The sequence below is a fragment of the Somniosus microcephalus genome, chromosome 6 (assembly GCF_052327205.1).
Source record: "Somniosus microcephalus isolate GS21.2 chromosome 6, FLI_Smic_1.0, whole genome shotgun sequence".
Taxonomy (NCBI): Eukaryota; Metazoa; Chordata; class Chondrichthyes; order Squaliformes; family Somniosidae; genus Somniosus; species Somniosus microcephalus.
The window spans coordinates 36,662,882-36,687,300 of record NC_140992.1 but is presented as its reverse complement, the minus strand read 5'-3'; the positions used below and the strand labels follow the sequence as shown (position 1 = coordinate 36,687,300).

Below are 24,419 nucleotides of genomic sequence, written 5' to 3'. Positions count from 1 at the left end.
CTCCAGACAGTATATTTAGCAATAAGTACATTTTCCCCTCTTTTTAAGGGTAGTGCTTATAAGCAGTTTTTTAAATCCTTTTTTCCTTGGGTTATTTTTTTGGTCAGTATCAAACAATAGCAGGATTAATATTTTTAAAAATCGATTAAGACAAAGTAGTACAACACATTGTACTTCCAAAGTTCTGCTTATTTTGAAGTGGGGCAACGCGAGGCTGATTCTCCCCACTCTACTGAGTTGCTGATCTGAGTCATATTGCCATAGGTGACGCTCAATGGAGACCAAGAATGAACCTCGGGAGACCAAGAATAAAGCTATGGAAGGGGTTGGGAAACCCATGCCAGGGATAGGGAAGGGAAAAATCTGAGGTACATTGCCTTCCCTCCTCCCCCCCCCCCCCCCCCCCCGCGGCCATCTGTTGGTTAGACGTATGCTTTCCAGCACTCGGCTCAGAGTGCTGGAGTTGGAGGCCTAGGAGCAGAAAGGGAGAAAATATAATTCACAATTATTTTTTTTATGTGATTCTAAGATAATGAGTTACAGGATGTAACCTCATTGAAAGTTCAGGTAATATGATTATGCTTTCATTGATTAAGTGAACCCTGAGATTAGATCACTATGGTATTTTTTTATCATCAAAAATGTAGCATTTAGTTTCTAGTCCCTCATAAGGAATTTGACCTAATCAGTGCAGGTTTATGTAATGTATGTACCTTTAAGGGGAGAACGACTTTTTACAGCTCCTGTATACTGTAGTACCGGCAGTGACCACACCTGTATATAAATCCTGAGCAGTGATCTGTACAGTTAGTTCTAGAGTAACCCTCATTCAGTAAACACCTGTTGATCATTCCCTGCAGTCTTTTGTCTGATTATTGAAGGACACAACATTAAAATACACGGATCTAACATTGGCGACGACGCAGATTCGAACCTACCTGCAACTCTGCATCACCTCCCAGGGATTCGCTCCTGGAGAACAGTGGAAGGAGGTCGAGTCCAGAAGCACGGGCGTCGGCCACGGGCAACCGCCCAGTCATCCAGCGGAGATTTGAGCATTGCAGGGGAGGCTGTCGAGAGCCAGGCTTGGCTTTCCAGTCACGGTGGTCCAGCGAAACGGGCTGGCAACAGGTACTGCGCAGACCCTTCCCGGACAGCGGCGGCTAGAGCCGACCGAGCGGCACAGAAAAAGGCCGAGCAGCGTCGACGGGGGAGAGAGAGAGAGGGCAGAGCGCACAGGGCGCAGCCGGTGTTCAGGACCGAGCGGCGTCAATGGGGAGAGAGACGAGAGAGAGCAGAGCGCAGCCGGTGTTCAAGGGCTGAGCAGCGTCAACGGGGGAGAGAGGCGCGCAGGAAAACGCGAGGCGCTGCCATTGCCACGAGGACCGCAGAGAGCGGCATTGGCAGCAGCGCAGGAGCAGCGCACAAAACCCACAGGGCGTCGCCATTTGCCACGAGGACCGCCGAGAGCGGCGTTGGCAGCAGCGCTTGAGACGCCATTTTAAGCCGCAGCGGGGAAGAAAGGAAAGCGCGGGAGACGCCATTTTAAGCCGCAGCGGGGAAGAAAGGAAAGCACGGGAGACGCCATTTTAAGCCAGTCTAACCACACCCAAAAATGCCGAAGAGCGGCAGTATCACAGCGTTCGACAATGAAGTCGAAGATTGGACGACATATGTCGAACGCATACAAGTATACTGCAAGGCGAATGAAGTGCCAGATGACAAGGAAGTGCTGGCATTGTTGAATTCAATGGATGCAAAAATGTATGGCTTACTACGAAACCTAGTAACCCCAGAGAAGCCAGTAGAAAAGGATTTTGAAAACATAGTGTCAATCCTACAGGACCACTTAAACCCCACACCGCTGCTGATAGCAGAAAGATTTAAGTTTCACAAAAGGAAACAGCAAAAAGATGAAAGTAATGCTGAGTATTTAACGGAACTGCGCAAGCTATCGAAACACTGCCAGTTTGGAACGGGACTAGCAGATACTTTAAGGGACAAGTTTGTGTGTGGGCTTCAAAGTGAAGGAACCCAGCAACGGCTTCTATCGGAAAAGGATCTTACGCTGGACAAGGCTTTCAGCATTGCAGTATCACACGAAGCAGCCGCATTGGGTGCTGCAGAGATACAACGGAGACCGCAAGAATATGGCACAAATGAAATGTCATACGGAACAGTGAAGTGCTATCACTGCGGCAGAACAACACACGACCATAATGATGGCTGGTTCAAGGACAAAGTGTGCAGACAGTGTGGAAAAGTAGGACACATAGCAAGAGTCTGCAGGTCGGGAAAGAAAACCAGCAGCAAGAAATCTCCACAGGGGAAGTACAAGAAGGTACATAAGGTGACGGAGAGTAGTTCAGACGAACAGAAAAGTGATACAGACTCCGGAAGCAATGAGCTGAGTTGTCTGAAAGTACATAATGTGATCAAAACGGAGGATCACCAAACTATCTGGGTCACGCTCAAGATAGCAGGAGTCCAAGTGAAAATGGAATTGGACACAGGATCAGCCCTAACAGTCATAAACCGAAGAAACTACAAGCGGCTATTCTCACATATACCCTTGAGAGATACAAAGATTGTCTTGAAGACGTACACGGGGCAAAAAGTCTACCCCAAAGGAAAAATAAGGGTGAACGTTATATATAACAGCAAGGAAACACCAAAAATGGACCTATATGTATTGCCAGATGGAGGACCACCACTACTAGGGCGTGAATGGATCCAGAAGATACAGCTAGATTGGCATTCCATACAAGCACTGACTGTAGATGCCAAAAAGGATGACGACGTCACACCTGGACGACTGTCAAAAATGCTAACTGACGCACAAGAAGTGTTCCAGCAGGGACTCAAAACACTAAAAGGCATAACAGCGATGATCAAAATAGAGGAAAATGCAAGCCCAAAGTTTTTTAAGGCTAGACCGGTACCTTATGCGATCCGCCCAGCCGTCGAAGCAGAGCTGGAAGGTTTGGAACGTTCAGGAGTACTGTCCAAAGTGGACTGGAGCGAGTGGGCTACACCCATCGTTCCTGTAATGAAGAGGTCGTTGAGTAATACGCCTGGGGAACCAAAGAAGGTTCGCATCTGTGGGGACTTTAAGGTGACAGTGAACCCAGTCCTTCACACTGTACAATATCCGCTTCCGCGGATTGAAGATATTTTCGCCTCGCTATCTGGAGGGAAACGCTTCACTAAGATTGATCTGGCCCAGGCGTACCTGCAAATGGAGGTAGAAGAAGCCTCGAAACAGTACCTCATGATCAACACTCACAAAGGTCTCTACCAATATAACCGGCTGGTGTTCGGGGTAGCATCAGCTCCGGCTATTTGGCAAAGGGCAATGGAACAAGTCCTGCAAGGGATTCCAGGGACCCAGTGTTATTTGGACGACATCCTGGTCACGGGCGAAAATGACAGTGATCACCTCGCCAACCTGGAGCAGCTGCTCACTCTATTGAAGGAATATGGGCTCCGAGCTAATCGCCACAAATGCGAGTTTTTCCAGAAGCAGATCTCGTACTGTGGCCACGTTATTGATAGAGGGGTTACATAAGTCCCCTGTAAAGATTGAGGCAGTAGTCAAGGCTCCAGCACCAGAAAATGTGTCACAACTGAGGTCGTTCCTCGGGCTGGTGAACTACTACCATAAGTTCTTGCCGAATTTGTCTACCGTACTACACCCACTGAACACACTACTGCAACCGGGGGTACCATGGAAGTGGAGTGACGAATGTAAACGAGCTTTCCAGAAGAGCAATGAATTGTTCACATCAAAAGAGGTATTGGCTCATTTCAACCCAGTACTACCAATTCGGTTGGCGTGTGATGCATCACCCTATGGCATTGGAGCGGTGCTGTCGCACAAATTCCCGGACGGCTCGGAGAGGCCAGTAGCCTTTGCGTCTCGGTCACTAACCTCAGCCGAGCGTAACTACGCCCAGATTGACGGGGAGGCCCTCAGCCTAGAGTGGGGAGTGAAAAAGTTCAATCACTATCTGCGCAGGCAGAAGTTCACCTTGCTGACTGACCAACAACTACTTGTCTCCATCTTTAATCCAAAGAAGGGCGTTCCGGTGATGACTGCGCAACGGCTACAAAGATGGTCCCTTTTTCTAGGGGCGCACCAATATGAAATCGAGTATAAGGGCACGAAACAGCATGGAAACGTTGATGGGCTATCACGCCTGCCACTGCCTACTGCGGAAAATGAAAAGCCTTGCTAGGGCTTATGTGTGGTGGTCGGGGATCGATCAGCAAATCGAGGACCTGACAAAGAGCTGCTCAGGATGCCAGAAGGTCCAGAATGCACCACCACATGCCACTCTACACCCATGGGAGTGGCCCTCATCTCCATGGCAACGGGTGCATATTGATTTTGCTGGTCCATTCATGGACTCAATGTTTTTAATAGCCATGGATGCGCACTTGAAATGGCATGAGGTGATTAAAATGTCCTCCACCACCACGGAGAAAACTATTGCAGTCCTACGGACCATTTTTGCCAGGAACGGCTTGCCAGAGCAGATTTGCTCTGATAATGGACCACAGTTTGTGTCCGAAGATTTATGAAAAGGAATGGGGTAAGGCATTACACATCCGCCTCGTATCATCCAGCCACAAATGGATTGGCTGAGAGGTTCGTACAAACCTTTAAAAAAGCAGTAAAGGCCATGTGCGATGACGACATTCCACTGCAGCATAAGGTGGACAATTTCCTGTTAGCCTACAGAAATGCGACACATGCAGTCACCAACCAGGCCCCGGCCATGATGTTCTTTAACCGAAGGTTAAGATCTCGTCTGGATTTGCTCAGACCAAATGTACGAAGAGATGTTGAGAGTAAGCAATTCCAGCAAGAAGCCGACAAGGAGCTTCAATGTAGGGCAACCAGTCTTGGCCTGCGACTACCGAACAGAGAAATGGCAACCAGGAACGATATGCACACGGCAGGGGCCACTAATGTACACAGTGGATGTTGGGGAGAACATTGTGAGACGCCATGCTGACCAGATCCTAGAGTCACAGGAACGAGTCAACCCCATGTCTCGGCCATACGTACCTGGTGAGGAACCCGACGTACAGGGTGCATCTACCTCAGAAACAGTAGCATCGGAAGCTGATGAACCAACCGACGACAGGGGGCCAGAATCGCCTCCGCAACAGGAGCAAGACACTCGGGAAAGGCGCTATCCAGAAAGGATCAGGAAGCCTCCCCAAAGACTGAATTTATAAATAGACTATTTTCAGCTAATGTTGCATGTTAAAAGTGTTAATTGTAATTAGTTTGATATTTAATTGTTAAATGAGTGTTATGGTACTGTTAATCTAAAAGGGGAGGAATTGTAATGTATGTACCTTTAAGGGGAGAACTACTTTTTACAGCTCCTGTATACTGTAGTACCGGCAGTGACCACACCTGTATATAAACCCTGAGTAGGGGACTGCACACTTAGTTCTAGAGTAACCCTCATTCAGTAAACACCTGTTGATCGTTCCCTGCAGTCTTTTGTCTGATTATTGAAGGACACAACATTAAGATACACGGATCTAACAGTTTATTAAAATAATTTCCTGATAAATTGAAAATTAATAGTGATTCTGTGGCCCCAGTCCTTTTCTTCTCCCTCCAGTGCTCGTTCTCTCCTCCCTTCTCCATGAGTGGAGTCTCTGAATAGTTGTTGTCTCTCAACACAAGGCTTTGTTACTCTTGAGACAAGAAATTTTTAAGCAAAACTTGCTTCTAGACTGATCTCTGAATTACCCATAAATTGTGTTACTACTCAAAATTTCTGTTTGATGTTTTTGCCGGCAAATGGGAGTTGGGCGAGAAACGCATGCTGGTGTGTAATGACACTTGTGGCTTTTGGAGACGTTCTAATTAATTTTAATGATGGTTCAATGAACGCTACTGAATGTGGAAAGTATCTTAATGTTGCCATTGATGATGTGGGATGAGATCCTAATGAAAAGAAACCATAAGAGTCTGTTGTATTGGTGTGACAGTGATGTAAATCACTCATTAATTGGTTAGTTACTATTTCCATGCTTGGGGTCATTTTGTTACTATAGAGTGGATGCTATGGCTATATTTAACTGCTAAGTCCATATTGTTGAATACAGAACACTGTTCTATTGTACATTGAGTTTCTTTCACATCAAATGTTAAACTCATTTTAATTTCAATATTATACATGTGTGCCATGTAAACAATCCATACAGAGGTCAGGGTCTTGGGCACCAAGAACATTCAGGGCCCCTCTGCACGCCACCGCGGACACACACACACACACACACACACACACACACACACACACACACACACACACACACACACACACACATCAGTTTTGTTTTTGCATTATGCTGAGTAACACTTAACATCCAATATTGTTTGGGTCTACAGACTGAGAATTGAGTCCTTTTTAACGTTAAACTGCCCAAAATTCCAACATGCTGCAACACCTGGCAGTAGTCCCAATAGATTTTTGAGATTCCTATAAAGTTTGAAGAGTTTCACACCCTATTTCTGCAATCTCCTCTGGCTTTATATACCCTCCAGCGCCCTTCAGTCCTCTGAGCTTTTGTGCATTCCCCCCTCCCACTTACCCCACCATTGGTGCCAGAGCCTTTAATACCTTGGCCCTACTCTCTCGAATTCCCTTCCTAAACCCCTCTGGCTTTCCACTTCATTCTCCACCTATAAGAAGCCATCTTATTGAGCAAGCTTTTGGTCACACTTCCTAATCTAGTCATCTATGCCTTGGCATCCGTTCCACTACCTGTTTCTCTAAATATTGCTCTCTAATAATGTTCATTATTTTTGAGTTGCTAAATGACTTGTTAAATTTCATCCCTTTCTAATGAAACTGCTGCAGAGTTGCGTGAAATTGAATTGGAAACATTTAGGTTAATCAAATGCTGTTTGCTGACACCTAAATATCTTTCCGTATGTGCCCTCTGCCATCCTTGTACTGAAAGGGTTAACCTGGGTTGGACAAGATTTGCAAGGCCTGTGGCAACGTGTTCCAGATCTCACTCCTGTAATTGATGGTCCCAGCCCCTTCAGTGATTGCACTTGATTCCTGATAAGATAACTTCAAAATTAGTGGAGGAAGAGGCAGCACATGGAGAAATTGGACCTTTTCAATTGTGAATGTGCAGTGTGTTAATTATAGCATAGGGTGAAGCAAAATGAGCTTCAACTGATTATTAGTGTTTTCTTTAGATATTTACGATTTCATTATTTTATGAAACAGTGATCTGTTCTCAAAGCTTTGCAGTTCTATAGTATTGCTCCTTTTCGTGTTTTATTATTTCAAGCTGGTCTCTGTGCAGTGACAGAGGGGATTCTTTAATCCTTTGGAGTATTTCCTGTGATTAAAGCAGTTAGTGGTGCATAAGACCCTGTTAAGTTTACCCTTCCCATAGTAGTTAAGATCTGTAATTAGACTAATCTTCCTGAATTTGTAACTTTCAATTAAAAAACAATTTTTGCAGAAAGTAGTCTGCCTTTCTCATTTAGGTTGAAAGTAACAATAATTCTTCCAGCCATGACAATATGAATTTTTTTAAATGACAAAACTACAGAACCACTGATTTTAAACTGAGGATTACAGTAAGAACTTTTAAGCAGGATATAAAATAGCATTTTAAATCTTAATTTCTTGGGAGAATTCTGTAAATATTTGTAATGCAGTACTTTGCTGAATTGTATAGGTGAGCTACAGGTAAAAGTTATACAGTGGTCAGCTGTAGTTCTGCCTGTAGTGACTTCCTGACCTCCACAGTAACTTAGGGGGGATGGCGAACAGCGATAAGGAAAGTGTGGTGACAATGTTCAAGGGGGGATGCCACTTCCCCAAAGGATAGAAAGAAAATTCTTGTGCACCTGTTAGTGTCTGGTTACACACTGACATTGGCAGGGGCCTGGAAGCAGATCACTAGCTCTTCTCTGAGCTTTCTCAGCTGGGAACTAGTGCATGGAATGGAGATGCAAGAGAAGGAGGGGAGGGAACTAAAACAAAAATGTTGGGGTGGGGAATAGTGGCATCATCAATCAGAAGAGTGGTGTACATTTTGAAAGCAGTAGAGGAAAGTAGGATAAAGTAGGTAGAACAAAGATTAACAGTAGTTTAAAAGATGTCTTAAAAGGAAGGCAAATCTTCCATGTTTTTAGAAAGTAATCTGAAACGTGTGGTTTAAGACAGCTGTGTATGTTGCTGTGTACTTTGCTGAGGTATTTTTCTCTTGCAATGACATTGTGATGTGCAGATGCTATCAATTAAAGTAAAATGAGGTACACAAAACTGGGTAGGTATTTATTTTAATGATGTACAACCAGGTTATAAATAATATCTGGCTCTATATTTTAATTACTTTCTATGCAATATAGAAAATGCATCTTTTAGGATTAAAATGATTATTGAACAGAACCTCAGCAACTAGCAAGACTGATTTTAAAAACAATCTGGTCCTAATTATTTGTAATAAATTCAGAAAATGCTGGAAATACACTTAGGACAGCATCTATCAAGAAAATGACAGGTTATGATATTTTGGGCACATACCCTCATCAGAACACAACCACTCTGATTAAGAGTACACACCCAAAATACCATTACCTGTCTTATTCTCATTAAAGATGCTGACTAATCTACTATCTATTTCCAGCATTTGTTTTTATTTCAAAGTTCCAGCATTTTCAATTTTCCCTTTTATGTTTTCTTCATTATTTGTTACCAACTTGTATTTCTATTCCAATGTCTTGTAGTGCATGCAGATACCTGAACCATTCAGATCCTGTAAGAATTGTTGTATTTAACCTGAAAGTCACCACACATATTTATCATTTTCTCGGTTCGTAATTGCTATTAATTTGCCCTCTACCGGAATCCAAGGTAGTAGCAGGCACATCAGCTGTAGTGAGAAAGCTCTGTGTAACCATCAGCCTGACCTGCTGAGTTTTTCCAGCATTTTCTGTTGTTATTTAACATCTAAACTAAACCTAAATGGCATACTGTACAGGGAGTACCTTTCAGTCTTTACATGACAGGAAGGGAACCATCTATGCTTTAGATGGTTGCGAACCTCTTCAAATTCCAGTACATATTGCTGAATAAAGAAATCTATTATGAAGCTGTCATGAATACGAGCTCTTGAGGAGATCTCAGACAAATCTCGCATTCAGTATAGTGAGGCACACTCTGCATGTATGATCTGCCCCAACAGTGTTAAACTAAATGTATTTGAGGTATATTTTCCCTGAGCATTTCCCCCAGAAAGCACGTTTCTTTTTTGTTTCCATAATGACTTGTGTGTAAAGAATATTGACTGTGCAACACATTTTACACACAGCAGAAAATAAATCAGTGTTTTACTTGGGTTATAAAAATAAGAAATATATATGCTATTATGATATGGATTTGAATCCATCTGGGTAACAAATATATCTCTTTACTACAATAAAAGCTAAGTATTTTGTTTATGGGTTTTCTTAAAGCCTCATTGACCCACAATTGCTGTCTTGTTCCCTTGATCTAAGCACTACTGAGCTGCCTGTTGTTTTTTTCCCCTAGCACCATTTGCTCTGAAGAGATCAAAGTGACTTTTCTGAAGCGAGATTCATTTTCAGGAATGTGTAGTTTGTGTACGCTTGCCACTGACCTCTGTTCTCTGTGCCTAGGTTCCTGTTCACAAACTAGAACCAGTAGCCAGTGGCATGAGACTGCCCAGCACAGAGTACTGGCTGTCTTTCTAGCAGACTTCATTTAGCTGGCTATTAGTAGGGAACATTTTTCCCCTGCCCTTTCCTGAAGGTACTCGGACATGCTCAGATATGATTGCATGGGCATCAGTCACCCTTTGGTACATGCCAACAACTCTCTGGTGTCTTGCCCAAATGACAATTCTTCATAAGCAAATCTAAATATTGAATTTCAGCAGGTTATTCTGCCTTGATGGTGGGACCATATCAAGTGAAACTCGCATCTTGTCATTGTCCGATATCTGTGGATAGCATATGGTTACGTTACTGGACTAGTAATCCTGGACTAATGATCCAGAGACGTGAGTTCAAATCCCACTACGGCAGCTGGGGAATTTAAGTTTAGTTAATTAAATAAATCTGGAATAAAAAGCTAGTATCAGTAATGGTGACCATGAAACTATCAGATTGTCGTAAAAACGCATCTGCTTCACTAATGCCCCTTAGGAAAGGAAATCTGCTGTCCTTACCTGGTCTGGCCTATATGTGATTCCAGACCCACAGCAATGTGGTTGACTCTTAACTGCCCTCTGAAATGGCCTAGCAAGCCACTCAGTTGTAACTAACTGCTACAAAAAACAATAATAAGAATAAAACCAGACGGCATCGATCTCTGCATTGACTTCGCACCCAACAACAGCTCACCTAGCCCAGTCGACCCTGCAAAGTCCTCCCACTAACATCTGGGAACTTGTGTCAAAATTTGGAGAGCTGTCACATAGACTAGTCAAGCAACAGTCTGACATAGAATCATATCTTTCAGCAAATGTCCCAGACTGCTCCATCACCATCCTTGGGTATGTCCTGTCCCACCGGTAGGACAGACCCACCAAAGGTGGCGGTTCAGTGGTATACAGTTGGGAGAGAGTGGCCCTGGAAGTCCTCAACATTGACTCCGGACCCCATGAAGTCTCATGGCATCAGGTCAAACATGGGCAAGAAAACCTCCTGCTGATTACCACCTACCGCCCTCCCTCAGCTGATGAATCAGTACTCCTCCATGTTGAATCCTTGGAAGAAGCGCTGAGGGTAGCAAGGGCACAGAATGTACTCTGGGTGGGGGACTTCAATGTCCATCACCAAGTGAGACTCTGTAGCATCACTACCGACCGAGCTGGCCAAGTCCTGAAGGACATAGCTGCCAGACTGGGCCTGAGGCAGGTGGTGAGTGAACCAACACGAGGGAAAAACCTACTTGACCTCGTCCTCCCCAATCTACCTGTCACAGATGCATCTGCCCATGACAGTATTGGTAGCAGTGGCCACTGCACAGTCCTTGTGGAGTCAAAGGCCTGTCTTCATACTGAGGACACCCTCCATCATGTTGTGTGGCACTACCACCGTACTAAGTGGGATAGATTCAGAACAGATCTAGCAGCTCAAAACTAGGCATCCATGAGGCACTGTGGGCCATCAGCAGCAGCAGAATTGTATTCCACCGCAATCTGTAACCTCATGGCCCGGCATATCCCTCACTCTACCATTACCATCAAGCCAGGGGACCAACCCTAGTTCAATGAGGAGAGGAGAAGAGCATGCCAGGAGCAGCACCAGGCTGGGGAAGCTGCAACGCAGCACTACATGCATGCTAAACAGCAGAAGCAGCATGCTATAGACAGGGCTAAGCGATCCCACAACCAACCGAACAGATCAAAGCTCTGCAGTCCTGCCACATCCAGTCGTGAATGGTGGTGGACCATTAAGCAACTAACAGGAGGAGGAGGCTCCATGAATATCCCCATCCTCAATGATGGTGGAGCCGAACACGCGAATGCAAAAGACGAGGCTGAAGCGTTTGCAACCATCTTCAGCCAGAAGTGCAGAGTGGATGATCCATATCGGCCTCCTCCTGACGTCCCCACCATCGCAGAAGCCAGTCTTCAGCCAATTCAATTCACTCCACATGATATCAAAAAACGGTTGAGCGCACTGCATACAGCAAAGGCTATGGGCCCTGATAACATCCCGGCTTTTGTGCTCCAGAACTAGCCGCGCCTCTAGCCAAGCTGTTCCAGTACAGCTACAACACTGGCATCTATCCGACAATGTGGAAAACTGCCCAGGTATGTCCTGTCCACAAAAAGCAGGACAAATCCAATCCGGCCAATTACAGCCCCATCAGTCTACACTCAATCATCAGTAAAGTGATGGAAGGTGTCGTTGACAGTGTTATCAAGATCAAGTGGCACTTACTCACCAATAACCTGCTCACCGATGCTCAGTTTGGGTTCTGCCAGGATCATTCAGCTCCTGACCTCATTACAGCCTTGGTCCAAACATGGCCAAAGAGCTGAATTCCAGAGGTGAGGTGAGAATGACTGCCCTTGACATCAAGGCAGCATTTGACCGAGCGTGGCATCAAGGAGCCTGAGTAAAATTGAAGTCAATGGGAATCGGGGAAAACATCCTACTGGTTGGAGTCATACCTAGCACAAAGGAAGATTAGTTGTGGTTGTTGGAGGTCAATCATCTCAGCCCCAGGACATCGCTGCAGGAGTTCCTCAGTGCAGTGTCCTAGACCCAACCATCTTCAGCTGCTTCATCAATGACTTTCCCTCCATCACAAGGTCAGAAGTGGGGATGTTCACTGATGATTGCAGTATTCAGTTCCATTTGCAACTCCCCAGATAATAAAGCAGTCCATGCCTGCATGCAGCAAGACCTGGACAACATTCAGGCTTGGGCTGATAAGTGGCAAGTAACATTCGCTCTACGCAAGTGCTAGGTAATGACTATCTCTAACAAGAGAGAGTCTAACCACCACCCCTTGACATTCATAAGAACATAAGAAGCAGGAGTAGGCCATACGGCCCCTCGGGCCTGCTCCGCCATTCAATAGGATCATGGCTGATCCGAACCTAGACTCATGTCCACTTCCCTGCCCGCTCCCTGTAACCCCTAATTCCCTTATCAGCTAGGAAACTGTCTAGCTCCGTTTTAAATTTATTTAATGTCGCAGCTTTCACAGCTCTCTGAGGTAGCAAATTCCATAGATTTACTACCCTCTGAGTGAAGAAGTTTCTCCTCATCTCCGTTTTGAAAGGGCAGCCCCTTATTCTAAGATTATGCCCCCTAGTTCTAGTCTCACCCATCAGTGGAAACATCCTCCCCGCATCTACCCGATCAAGCCCCCTCACAATCTTTTATGTTTCAATAAGATCACCTCTCATTCTTCTGAATTCCAATGAGTAGAGTCCCAACCTACTCAACCTTTCCTCATCAACGGCATTACCATCCCCGAATCCTCCTCCATCAACATCCTGGGGGTCACCATTGACCAGAAACTTAACTGGATAAGCCACATAAATACTGAGGCTACAAGAGCAGGTCAGAGGCTGGGTATTCTGTGGTGAGTGTCTCACCCCCAGACTCCTCAAAGCCTTTCCAACATTTACAAGGCACAAGTCAGGAATGTGATGGAATACTCTCCACTTGCCTGGATGAGTGCAGCTCCAACAACACCCAAGAAGTTCGACACCTACCAGGATAAAGCAGCCCGCATGATCGGCACCTTAAACATTCACTCCCTCCACCACCGGCGCACTGTGGCTGCAGTGTGTACCCTCTACAAGATACACTGCAGCAACTCGCCAAGGCTTCTTCGGCCGCATCTCACAAACCCGCGACCTCTTAAACCTAGAAGGAGAAGGGCAGCAGGCGCATGGGAACAACATCACCTGCAAGTTGCCCTCCAAGTTACACACCATCCTGACTTAGAAGTCTATCACTGTTCCTTCATCGTCGCTGGGTCAAAATCCTGGAACTCCCTCCCTAACAGCACTGTGGGAGTACCTTCACCACAAAGACTGCAGTGGTTCAAGAAGGCAGCTCACCACCACCTTCTCGGGCAATTAGGGATGGGCAGTAAATGCTGGCCTTGCCAGCGACACCCACATCCCATGAATGAATAAAAAAAAATCATTTAGCAAAAGTCACAATATGATCACGAGTGGGAACTCTGGCTATTTTTTTTTGCCTCCCTTCCTAGCCCAGGGATACGGAGGCCAATTATAAATGTCAGTGTGACTCAGTTGTTACAACTCTCCTGTCTGAGTATGAGCGTTGTGCATTCAAGCCCAATGATGGACATGAGCAGATAATCTAGGCAGATGTTTCAGTGCTGCATTGTCAGTGGTGCCGTCTTATGGATGGTACATTAAATCGGGGTTGCATTTACTTGCTCAGGTGGGCAAAAACAATCCCATGGCATTCCTCGAAGAGGAGGAAGTTTTCTCAATGTCCTGACCAAAGTTTCCCCATCAACCAAAACCAATAAAACTGATTATCTGGTGGCCTTACCTAAGGAAGGATATACTTGCCTTTGAGTGGGTGCAACATAGGTTCACTAGATTGACTTCTGGCATGAACGGGTTGCCCTATGAGGAGAGATTGAGTAGAATGGGCCTATATTCTCTGGAGTTTAGAAGAATAAGAGGTGATCTCATTGAAACATAACATTCTTACAGGCTTGACAGGGTAGATGCTGAGCAGCTGTTTCCCCTGGCTGGAGAGTCTAGAACTAGGGGTCATAGTCTCAGAATAAAGTGTCGGCCATTTAGGACTGAGATGAGAAGAAATTTCTTCACTCAGAGGGTTGTGATGCTTAGTCGTTGAGTATATTCAAAACTGAGATCAATAAATTTTTGGACGCTAAGGGAATCGAGGGATATGGGGATCAGGCAGGAAGGTGGAGTCAGGTAGAAGATCAGCCATGATCTTATTGAATGGAGGAGCAGGCTCGAGGGGCCGTATGGCCGCCTACTGCTCCCATTTCTTCTGTTCATTGATTTGCTGTTTGTGGGCTCTTGCCAAGTGTGATTTGGTTGTTGTGTTTGACTACATAACAAAAGTGACTGGACTTCATGATGTCCTCAATGTGTTGATGTGCTGTATAACTGCAGGTGCATGTCTGGGTTTATCTTCCATCACTGCCCCAGCAGAGATCACCTAACTCGGCAGAGGCCGGGATCAGATTTTTGGACCTATTTCGTTTGTGTGCTTCGAATCCACACTGCAGAGTCAAAAGGGTCGATTTTAACCCTGCCCGCCTGGCAGAAACCAAGGTGGTGGCAGTTAAAATGGCCCATGGGACTGGCCCACTCCAATCCCGCTGCTTTCCCGTGGGTTGAAACCTTAACCTACCTGCTATAAATCTCATCATAAAGAAACTACTCATGAAATAATGCTGGACGGCCAGCTGGTGGTGCTGTCCATGGAGTATAAATACTCTGGCGTGGGCTCAGCTTGCCCAGGGACATTTTGTAAGACAGGAAGTAGTGAAGTACAACTAGACCTCCATGCTCTGAAACCAGTTGATTAAAGCCTTGCTTTATACTCAAACCAAGTGCGTAGTGAGTTTTATTACGTCACTACCCTTCTGAGTAGACGAGAGGGACTTCCACCGGAAGGCAGCAAGATCCTTTTAATATGCAGATCATGCTCCAATGATGTAATCAGGATTTCATTTTTCTTGCTGACCTGCTGAGTATTTCCAGCATTTTCTGTTTTTATTTCATTTTTTCTTTTTAGTTTCCTATGGGCCAGGAGCAGCAGGCTTACTCCTCTGGGCCCCACAGGGAAACCTTAGGCCACCCCTGCCCCAGGCTTTCCTCCCCCCTCCCAACCACATACCCAGGTGCCAGGGACCGTTCCTTTAGGGCTCTGGCAGCAGCCTCCTGCCGCCTGACATTTAGCTCCCTGCTGCAGTATTGAAAAGTAAACTGAGAGCAGCTCAAGCTTTGCCACAGAGTAATAAAACAAAGCAACTATTCCTTTCACAATTAGTTTTCTTGTGTGTGAAGTTATCTGTGCTGACTGCAGCACAGTTTGCCCAAACTAAAGTCCCAGTCTATGATGGTGAGGTTAATAGGTGGCAGTAAGGCTCATTGCTGCTATCCAATTATATGGTGCTGATGACATCTTTAACTGAATAGCAGTCTAAAACTCACTGCCAGACAGTTCTTTTTTTATTTATATATATATATACTTTCTGTGCTGAGTATGGATGCTTCAAAATGGCATAGGTTAAAGGATAATAAAGGTGATAGTAAGGTAGAAGCTGAGAAGTATTAAATCAAGTGTCAGCTGTGGCTCAGTTGGTAGCACACTCACCTCTGAGTCGGAAGGTTGTGGGTTCAAGTCCCACTCCAGGGATTTGAGCACATAAAGTTAGGCTGACACTCCAGTGCAGTGCTGAGGGAGTGCTGCACTGTCTGAGGTGCTGTTTGTCGGATGAGATGTTAAGTCGAGGCCCTGTCTGCTCTCTCAGGTGGATGTAAAAGATTCCATGGTGTTATTTTGATAGAAGAGCAGGGGAGTTATCCCCGGTGTCCTGGCCAATATTTATCCCTCAACCAGCATAACAAAAACAGATTATCTGGTCATTAGCACGTTGCTGTTTGTGGGCAAATTGGCTGCCACGTTTCCCACATTACAACAGTGACTACACTTCAAAAAAAAAAGTGCTTCATTGGCTGTAAAGCGCTTTGAGACATCTGGTGGTCATGAAAGGCACTATATAAATGCAAGTCTTTTTCTTTCTTTATCATGTGTTCATTACTAATACATAGATACATAGATACATAGAAGATAGGAGCAGGAGTAGGCCATTCGGCCCTTCGTGCCTGCTCCGCCATTCGATGAGATCATGGCTGATCCTTTAATTCAGTATCCCGTCCCCGCCTTCTCTCCGTAACCCTTAACCCCTTTTGCCCGTAGAAATATATCTAATTCCCTCTTAAATATATTTAATGAGCTGGCGTACACTGCCCTCTGTGGCAATGAGTTCCACAGGTTCACCACTCTCTGAGTGAAGAAATTCCCCCTCATCTCTGTCCTAAATGGTTTAGCCCTTATCCTTAAATTATGTCCTCTAGTTCTGTTCTCACCCGCCAAGGGAAACATTCCTTCTGCATCCAGTCTGTCTAGACCTGTCAGAATTTTATACACTTCTATGAGGTCCCCTCTCAATCTTCTAAACTCCAGTGTGTACATCCCTAAACTACATAGTCTCTCCTCATAGGTCATTCCCGCCATTCCTGGTATCAGCCTGGTGAATCGCCGCTGCACCCCCTCCATGGCAAGAACATCCTTCCTCAGATGAGGCGACCAAAACTGTACACAGTACTCGAGGTGTGGTCTCACCAGTGCCCTGTACAGCTGCAGCAAGGTATCCCTGTTCCTGTATTCTAACCCTTTTGCTATGAAGGCCAGCATACCGTTTGCCTTCTTGACCGCCTGTTGCACCTGCATGCTCGCCTTCAGTGACTGGTGTACAAGAACACCCAGGTCTCTCTGTACTTCCCCCTCTCCCAATCTATTGCCATTTAAATAATAATTTGCCCTCCCGTTCCTGCACCCAAGGTGGATAACTTCGCACTTGTCCACATTATAGTGCATCTGCCATTTATCCGCCCAATCGCCCAGTCTGTCCAAATCGCTCTGGAGCTTCCTGGTCTCTTCCTCTGAGCCCACCCCCCCTCCTAGTTTAGTGTCGTCTGCAAATTTGGAAATGCTGCATCCGACTCCCTGATCCAGGTCATTAATGTAAATTGTGAACAGCTGGGGGCCCAGGACAGATCCCTGTGGTACCCCACTTGTTACTGCCTGCCATTCAGAAAATGAGCCGTTTATTCCAACTCTCTGTTTTCTATCTGACAGCCAGTTCCCTATCCACGCCAAAACTTTTCCCTTTATCCCATGAGCCTCAATTTTCCATGCTAATCTTTTATGTGGGACCTTATCGAAGGCCTTTTGGAAGTCCAGGTACACCACATCTACTGGCTCTCCCCCATCTATTCTACCAGTTACTCCCTCAAAAAATTCCAATAGATTAGTCAAGCACGATTTACCCTTTGTAAATCCATGTTGACTCTGTCCTATCCTGTCCCCATTTGCTAAGTGCTCCGCTATTTCATCCTTAATGATGGACTCCAGCATTTTGCCCACAACTGATGTAAGGCTTACAGGTCTGTAATTACCTGCTTTTTCCCTACCCCCCTTTTTGAATAGTGGGGTAACGTTAGCTACCCTCCAATCCATCGGCACTGTTCCCGAGTCTAATGAATTCTGAAAAATCATCCTTAGTGCATCCGCTATCTCTAGGGCCACCTCCTTCAGTACCCTAGGATGCATGTTATCAGGCCCTGGGGATTTGTCCACCTTCAATCCCTTTAGCTTCCTTAACACCATATCCTTAGAGATATTGATTTGCGTCAGTTCCTCCTTTGCCAATGTCCCTATTTTTCCCGATATCCCAGGGAGGTTTTTTGTGTCTTCCTTCGTAAAGACTGACCCAAAGTATGCATTTAGTTGATCTGCCATTTCCTTATTTCCCATTATATATTCCCCCGTATCTGACTGCAATGGACCAACTTTGGTTTTCACCAGTCTTTTCCTTTTGATATATTTATAAAAGCTTTTGGAGTTAGTTTTTATATTTTCCGCCAGCTTGTTTTCGTAAGCTATTTTGCCCCTCTTGATCATGCCCTTTGCCCTCCTTTGCTCTATCTTAAACTGTTCCCAATCTTCCGCTCTGGCGCTTTTTTTGGCTATTTTATACGCCCTATCTTTGGATTTTATGCTGTCTCTAATTTCCCCTGTTATCCACGGTTGAGTCACCTTTTTAGATTTCCTTTTATGCCAGATTGGTATAAACAATTTTTGCAATTTTGTCATTCTATCTTTAAATGTTTGCCATTGTTTATCTACCTCCAGTCCTCCCAGGAACGTTGTCCAATCAGACCTACTCAGTTCCCGTCTCATGGCATCATAATTCCCCTTGTTTAAATTCAGGACCTTAGTCTCTGAGTCAATTTCTTCGCTCTCCATTTCGAGTGAGAAATCGATCATGTTATGATCGCTCTGACCCAAGGGTCCCCGTACAACAAGATTACTGATTAGTCCCTTCTCATTGCACAGTACCCAGTCCAATATAGCCTGTTCCCGAGTTGGTTCCTCGACATATTGATCCAGATAACCATCCCTTAAACACTCAAGGAATTCCTCCTCCTCATTATTTTTACTGATTAGGCTAGTCCAATCTATATGTAAGTTAAAGTCACCTATGATGACAGCTGTGCTCTTATTGCACGCTTCTCTAATTTCCCTCGTGATGCCCTCCCTACCCTCTATTTTACTATTTGGAGGCCTATATACCACTCCTATTAATGTTTTTCGCCCCTCGCTATTTCTTAGCTCCACCCATATAGATTCTGTATTAACTGAGTTAATATCCTTCTTTTCAATTGCATTTATCCCCTCTTTTACTAGCAATGCTACCCCTCCTCCCTTTCTTTTTTGTCGATCCTTCCTAAATACTGAATACCCCTGTATGTTAAGCTCCCAGCCCTGCTCACCCTGCAACCATGTTTCCGTAATCCCAATTAGATCATAATTATTAACCTCTATTTCCACAGCTAATTCATCTACCTTGTTCCTGATGCTTCTCGCATTAAGGTATAAAACCCTCAGGCTTTTTTTATGCTCACATTTTTTATGAATTAGTTTGGCCCTTTGTTTTTTGTTCCTCACCCTTTTACCATTTATTTCTGTCTGCCTTTCACTTTCCTCTATTTCACTACATAGGTTTCTAGCCCCCTGCCATACTAGTTTAAATGCTCCCGAACTGCTTTATCAAAAATTACCCCGAGAACATCAGTTCCATCTCTGCACAGGTGTAGACCGTCCCTTTTGTATAGGTCACACCTACCACAAAACTGGTTCCAATGCCTCAAAAATTTAAAACCCTCCCTCTTACACCACTGCTCAAGCCACGTATTTAGCCTAACTATCCTGTTCTCTGTACTCTTACTAGCACGTGGCACTGGTAGTAATCCAGAGATTACTACCTTCGAGGTCCTACTTTTTAGCTTGGCTCCTAACTCCCTAAATTCTACTTGTAGGACCTCTTCCCTTTTTTTAGCTACGTCGTTGGTACCAACATGTATCACGACAACTGGCTGTTCCCCCTCCCCCTCCAGAATGTTCTGCACCCGCGCCGAGACATCCTTGACCCTTGCACCAGGGAGGCAACATACCATCCTGGAGTCTCGGTCGCGACCACAGAAACCCCTAAATACGTGGCATTTCATTATACAATCCAACATTTTAAATCATTTGAATAAGGCTACTGGGTGTAGGTTTATTGGATTTAAAGAGTGTGTCAACATCTCCTCCTTGTTATCCCATTGTCACCAAGAAGCTAACTCTCCCCTTCCCCTCTCTCACTCCCTCTGGGCTCCTCTTTATTTTGTTCCTATTTTTAGCACTTTAATGTTCTCTCTCAAGATGAAAGCTTCTTGCTATCTTGTTTAGGGCATTTAAATGGTTGGATAACAAAATTCTTATTTAAATAAATATTTATGTATCCCTTTAAACCAGGGCAAACATCAGGGGAACAATGGATGCTCCAGTAGGATGGCCTGACACCAATGTGTGTTGTTTGCTTACTTTTTATATTTTCTCACCACATTCTTAAATGTTTCCAAGCATACCATAGCAATTTACCGCACCTAATTCAGTTTTAGTGAAGAACCTACTGAAGTTTAACTTGCTGCCACCATGTACAGGTAGACTACCCTTTATCCGAACTTCCGAAAACCGAAACCCTCTAAAAACCGAAGGTTTTTTCGTTCAGCGTAAGTCGTGCGCCCGACCCCCACCGCTGACCCCCCACCCTTTCGGATAATGGATAGTGTATCCTTTATCCGCACTTCCGAAAACCGAAATCCTCTGAAAACCGAACGGTTTCGTTCAGCGTAAGTCGTGCGCATGACCCCGACCCCCGCCACCGACCCCTCCCCGCCGACCCCCACCCCCGACAAATTTCCCAGTCTTATAAAATACCTTCTGAAATCCATAATTTTCCGAAAACCGAAACACGGCTGGTCCCGAGGTTTTCGGATAAAGGATAGTCTACCTGTATTACACACCCAGTTGTTCATTGCCATTTTCATAAGGTAAAACTCACCAAACTTCAAAAATTATACTAATTAAAGATATGTTAAACAATAGCAAAATACTGCAGATGCTGGAATCTGAAATAAAAACAGAAAATGCTGGAAATATGTTAGTTGGCTGAAGGTGATGCCAGATGCTGAAGAGGCAGTGGAACAGCTTTCCAGCCCATCTCCCACACTTGGCCACCTCTGCTACTGCCAGATTGTTGTTGTGGACAATTGGCCCCATTATCTCCACTACGTCAATGTAATGTTACATGGGGCCAATGCCTCTAATACCAGCTCATTATAACTGAAACATTGAATTTTTTAAGTTAGAATGATAGTCCATTTAGTTTTCAAGCAACTTCATATGTGAAACATACTAAATTACCAAATGGTACCAATACTTAGAGCAATCAAAATTTAAACCTGCAATATAAGCAATTCATTAGTGGGTTAGCCATAATTCTCCGATCCAAAGAATTTGTGGCGAAAGAAATTGTTGTCTGTGCCCTGACTCAGGACCCCCTTCCACAATCACTATCCATCTTTTGAGAATCAAATAAATTCCCCCCTAACTGCTGCTGTGGACTTTTGTCTGAGCCAGAAGGTTGTGTTCAAGTCCCACTCCAGGGACTTGAGCACATATAGCTAGTGCTGCACTGTTGAGTCTCAAGTTTCAGACGAGATGTTAAACCGACGCCCTGTCTGCTCTCTCTCTAGTTCGAAGAAGAGCAGGGAAGCTATCCCCGGTGTCCTGGCCAATATTTATCCCTCAACCAACATAACAAAAACACATTATCTAGTCATTATCGCATTGCTATTTGTGGGAGCTTGCTGTGGGCAAATTGGCTGCCGTGTTTCCCACACTACAACAGTGACTCCTCTTCAAAAATACATAATTGGCTGTAAAGTGCTTTGAGACATCTGGTGGTCGTGAAAGGTGCTATATAAATGCATGTCTTTTTTTAATGCTCTGATCTGGAATCTTCTACTGGTAATAGCCTCTTTTTAAACCCCAGCTCTTCAGCCGATGATGTGGTAGTCATTGCAGTTGTGTTGTTTTAAGACTTTGCATTCTGTTCCTGTTAATTATATTGAAATATAATACGTAAGTTAATTTACCAGTGAATTGCAACCAAATTTTGTTACTGGATTACAAAAATTTATAGTATTAGTTGAAGGTGACTATGTAGTTGGAAAACAATCTGGGCGATAGATGCAGATTGACATTTTTCAAACACTACTTCCTAAGGTATTGCTGCATATACTGTGTTTTCATTTGTGATGTCATCATACTTTGAATCTCAAGTTACCAAAGGGATTACAGGTTTTTAAACTCCCTCTGTGAAGCAACATAAACAGCCAGCTGTGAATGTGGTGATCTCATTATTAGATTCATCTGCTTTTGTAAAGTGAAATTGATTCTGCATGTGGTGATCTGTAGATGTTAAACCAATTTTTAATGAAAGTCACAGAGGTCTGGACAGGTTTATTGTGCACATGCAGGGTTCTCACCTTGGCAAGCAATTTTTTCTCTGTTCTTCTAAATGTATAGAGGTAGAGTTTCCACTTTGGGCGCAATCAGGAAATTGCGGCCAAACTGCGCTCGACATTGTGCTGGTTAGGTTACAGTTCAAGTTTTTGATTAATAAATCATTTGCATAATCACAAACTTAAAATCTTCATGAACCAGCGCAATTAGAACGTAATAGGTTTTTTTTCTTTCCATTAAAAAGTATTCCTTAACCTATTTAACAGTGGTAACCTGGTCCACTTTTATTAATACAGCTGAAAATGGGTTTATCACAAAAAATAAGTGTCCAGTCCTCCACCTGTGAGTAACCTGATTTCAAATCACTAAAAATGACTTGGACAAAACTATAGTAAACCATTGAATAGTTTCATTGGTGTACATTAGTCAGTTTCTTCGTAAATTAAATATTTTTTGATATTTAAAAAACGTGCCCACGAGTGCCTGTGCACTTAAGAAACTGAGTGCAATTTGAAAAGCTGTCCCAAACCAGTGCAATCGCAGGAATCTCGCCATGTCATCCTGGGGGTGTGGCCAGTTTTGTAGGTGGGGCCTGAGTTGGCTGAACTGATTTTGAACGAGCGTAAAATACCGTTGGAAACTCGAGCGTGAATGACTTTCGGCGTAACTCACTTGCGTTTAAAATTCCCCACTGGCTGCGCTGGTTCAGTCGATGAGGTAATTTTGATCATCTTTGAAATGGCCCTTCGCAAGCAACTGTGTCATTTTTGGCCTTTAATTACAACAGTCCTGCCAGTAATAGCAATCAATTAGAAAGACTAAGTAGGGAACATACTAAGCACAACCAAATAAAATCTCTGCATGTTTTTAAATGTTTGCTACTCAATTGGTATGAATGCATTATTTATTATACAGGAGGAGATTATTAGCAAATTAATAAATTAATTTTGTTTTGCAGAATGATGAGATTCTAACTTGGTGCAAAGGCCACAGGAGGTGTGCTCAGGTGAGACTTCCTTTGTCTATAGTGTAATCCAAATACACCCCATCCCATTTTTTACAACTTTGCAATATAAATGTATTTATTTAATATGGGCTTGTGGAAATGTTAGATCTTGTATTTCCTCCTAACACAGTGTCTGCATAGTTAGATGTTTTGTTTGTATACAGAATAACAGAAAGTTTTATTGGCTTTGACTGAGATCTAACATGGGATTCAGATGGATTACATGAAGAATATTGATGAATAAGTCATAGTGAGTCACAAAGAATGTAGTCAAAAGGGCAGACTTTAGATGGTTTATATTTAAGCAACTGAATCATTTGCTTCATATTACAGCCTGCAACTTGCTCCCAAAAAACCTGCATGATCTGCACACACCTGGAAGTGATTTGTAGCAGTGACCTAATCAATGGTTCAAATGATCTCTTTAAACTGTGAAGCTAGCGGGCTCATAATTGTCTTCCAATCTCTTGCGTTAAGAATACAGCCTTGAAAATTATGCCCTCTTATCAGTATGTACTGCCTCTGCTTGCAGGAGATTTTCAAAACTTTTTTGCATTACTACAAGCTTTCAGTAATGGTTAAAATTTCTCATGCATTGAATATTATTCATGTAATGACCTCCAGAAAAAGGGCATTAATGCCTTGATTTCTTGTAATTAGGTTTTTTTGATAAAATAGTTCAACAAGAGTCCATGTACTCATTAGGTATTCTATTACAATGTAGTCACGATTTTAACGGAGCGTAAGTGGGGCGTGCAGGCGCCAAAGCAAGCAGCAGGTTTGCACAGCCATGCCAGTGTGAGGCTCGGGCCATTTGTGACAACCGATCCCTGACGGCTACTTTTGTTAGGCAAGGTTATTAAGAATTATGGAACCAAGGCGGGTATATGGAGTTGAGATGCAGATCAGCCATGATCTCGTTGAATGGCGGAAGAGGCTCGAGGGGCTAAAAGGCCTACTCCTGTTCCCATGTTCCCAGTGACATGGAGGTCGGTGAAAGCGTTTTCTGGCTGCTTGAGGCTACTGCCGGGGACTGAAGGGCATGGTCTCTGGCATTAAGGAAAGTAATCGGAGGGGGGGGGGTGGGGGGGTGCGGTTTCAGGAGGCGATCGTAGTCAAGGAAAGGGGCAGAAGCCCCACGGGAGGCCCAAGGTACTCGGTGACAGTCACGCAGCCCTGGGTTAAATTCACGTTGGAGTC

General features: G+C 44.3%; 1 protein-coding gene across 1 annotated transcript in view; it reads left to right on the top strand.

Moving 5' to 3' along the window:
• Positions 1 to 24,419, top strand: part of anos1b (anosmin 1b) — a 215,907-nt gene that overhangs the window by 35,132 nt on the left and 156,356 nt on the right. The window contains exon 2 of the mRNA XM_085990034.1: positions 23,172 to 23,219. Coding sequence (XP_085846160.1) covers positions 23,172 to 23,219 — 48 coding nt within the window. The remainder of the gene's footprint in view (positions 1 to 23,171; positions 23,220 to 24,419) is intronic.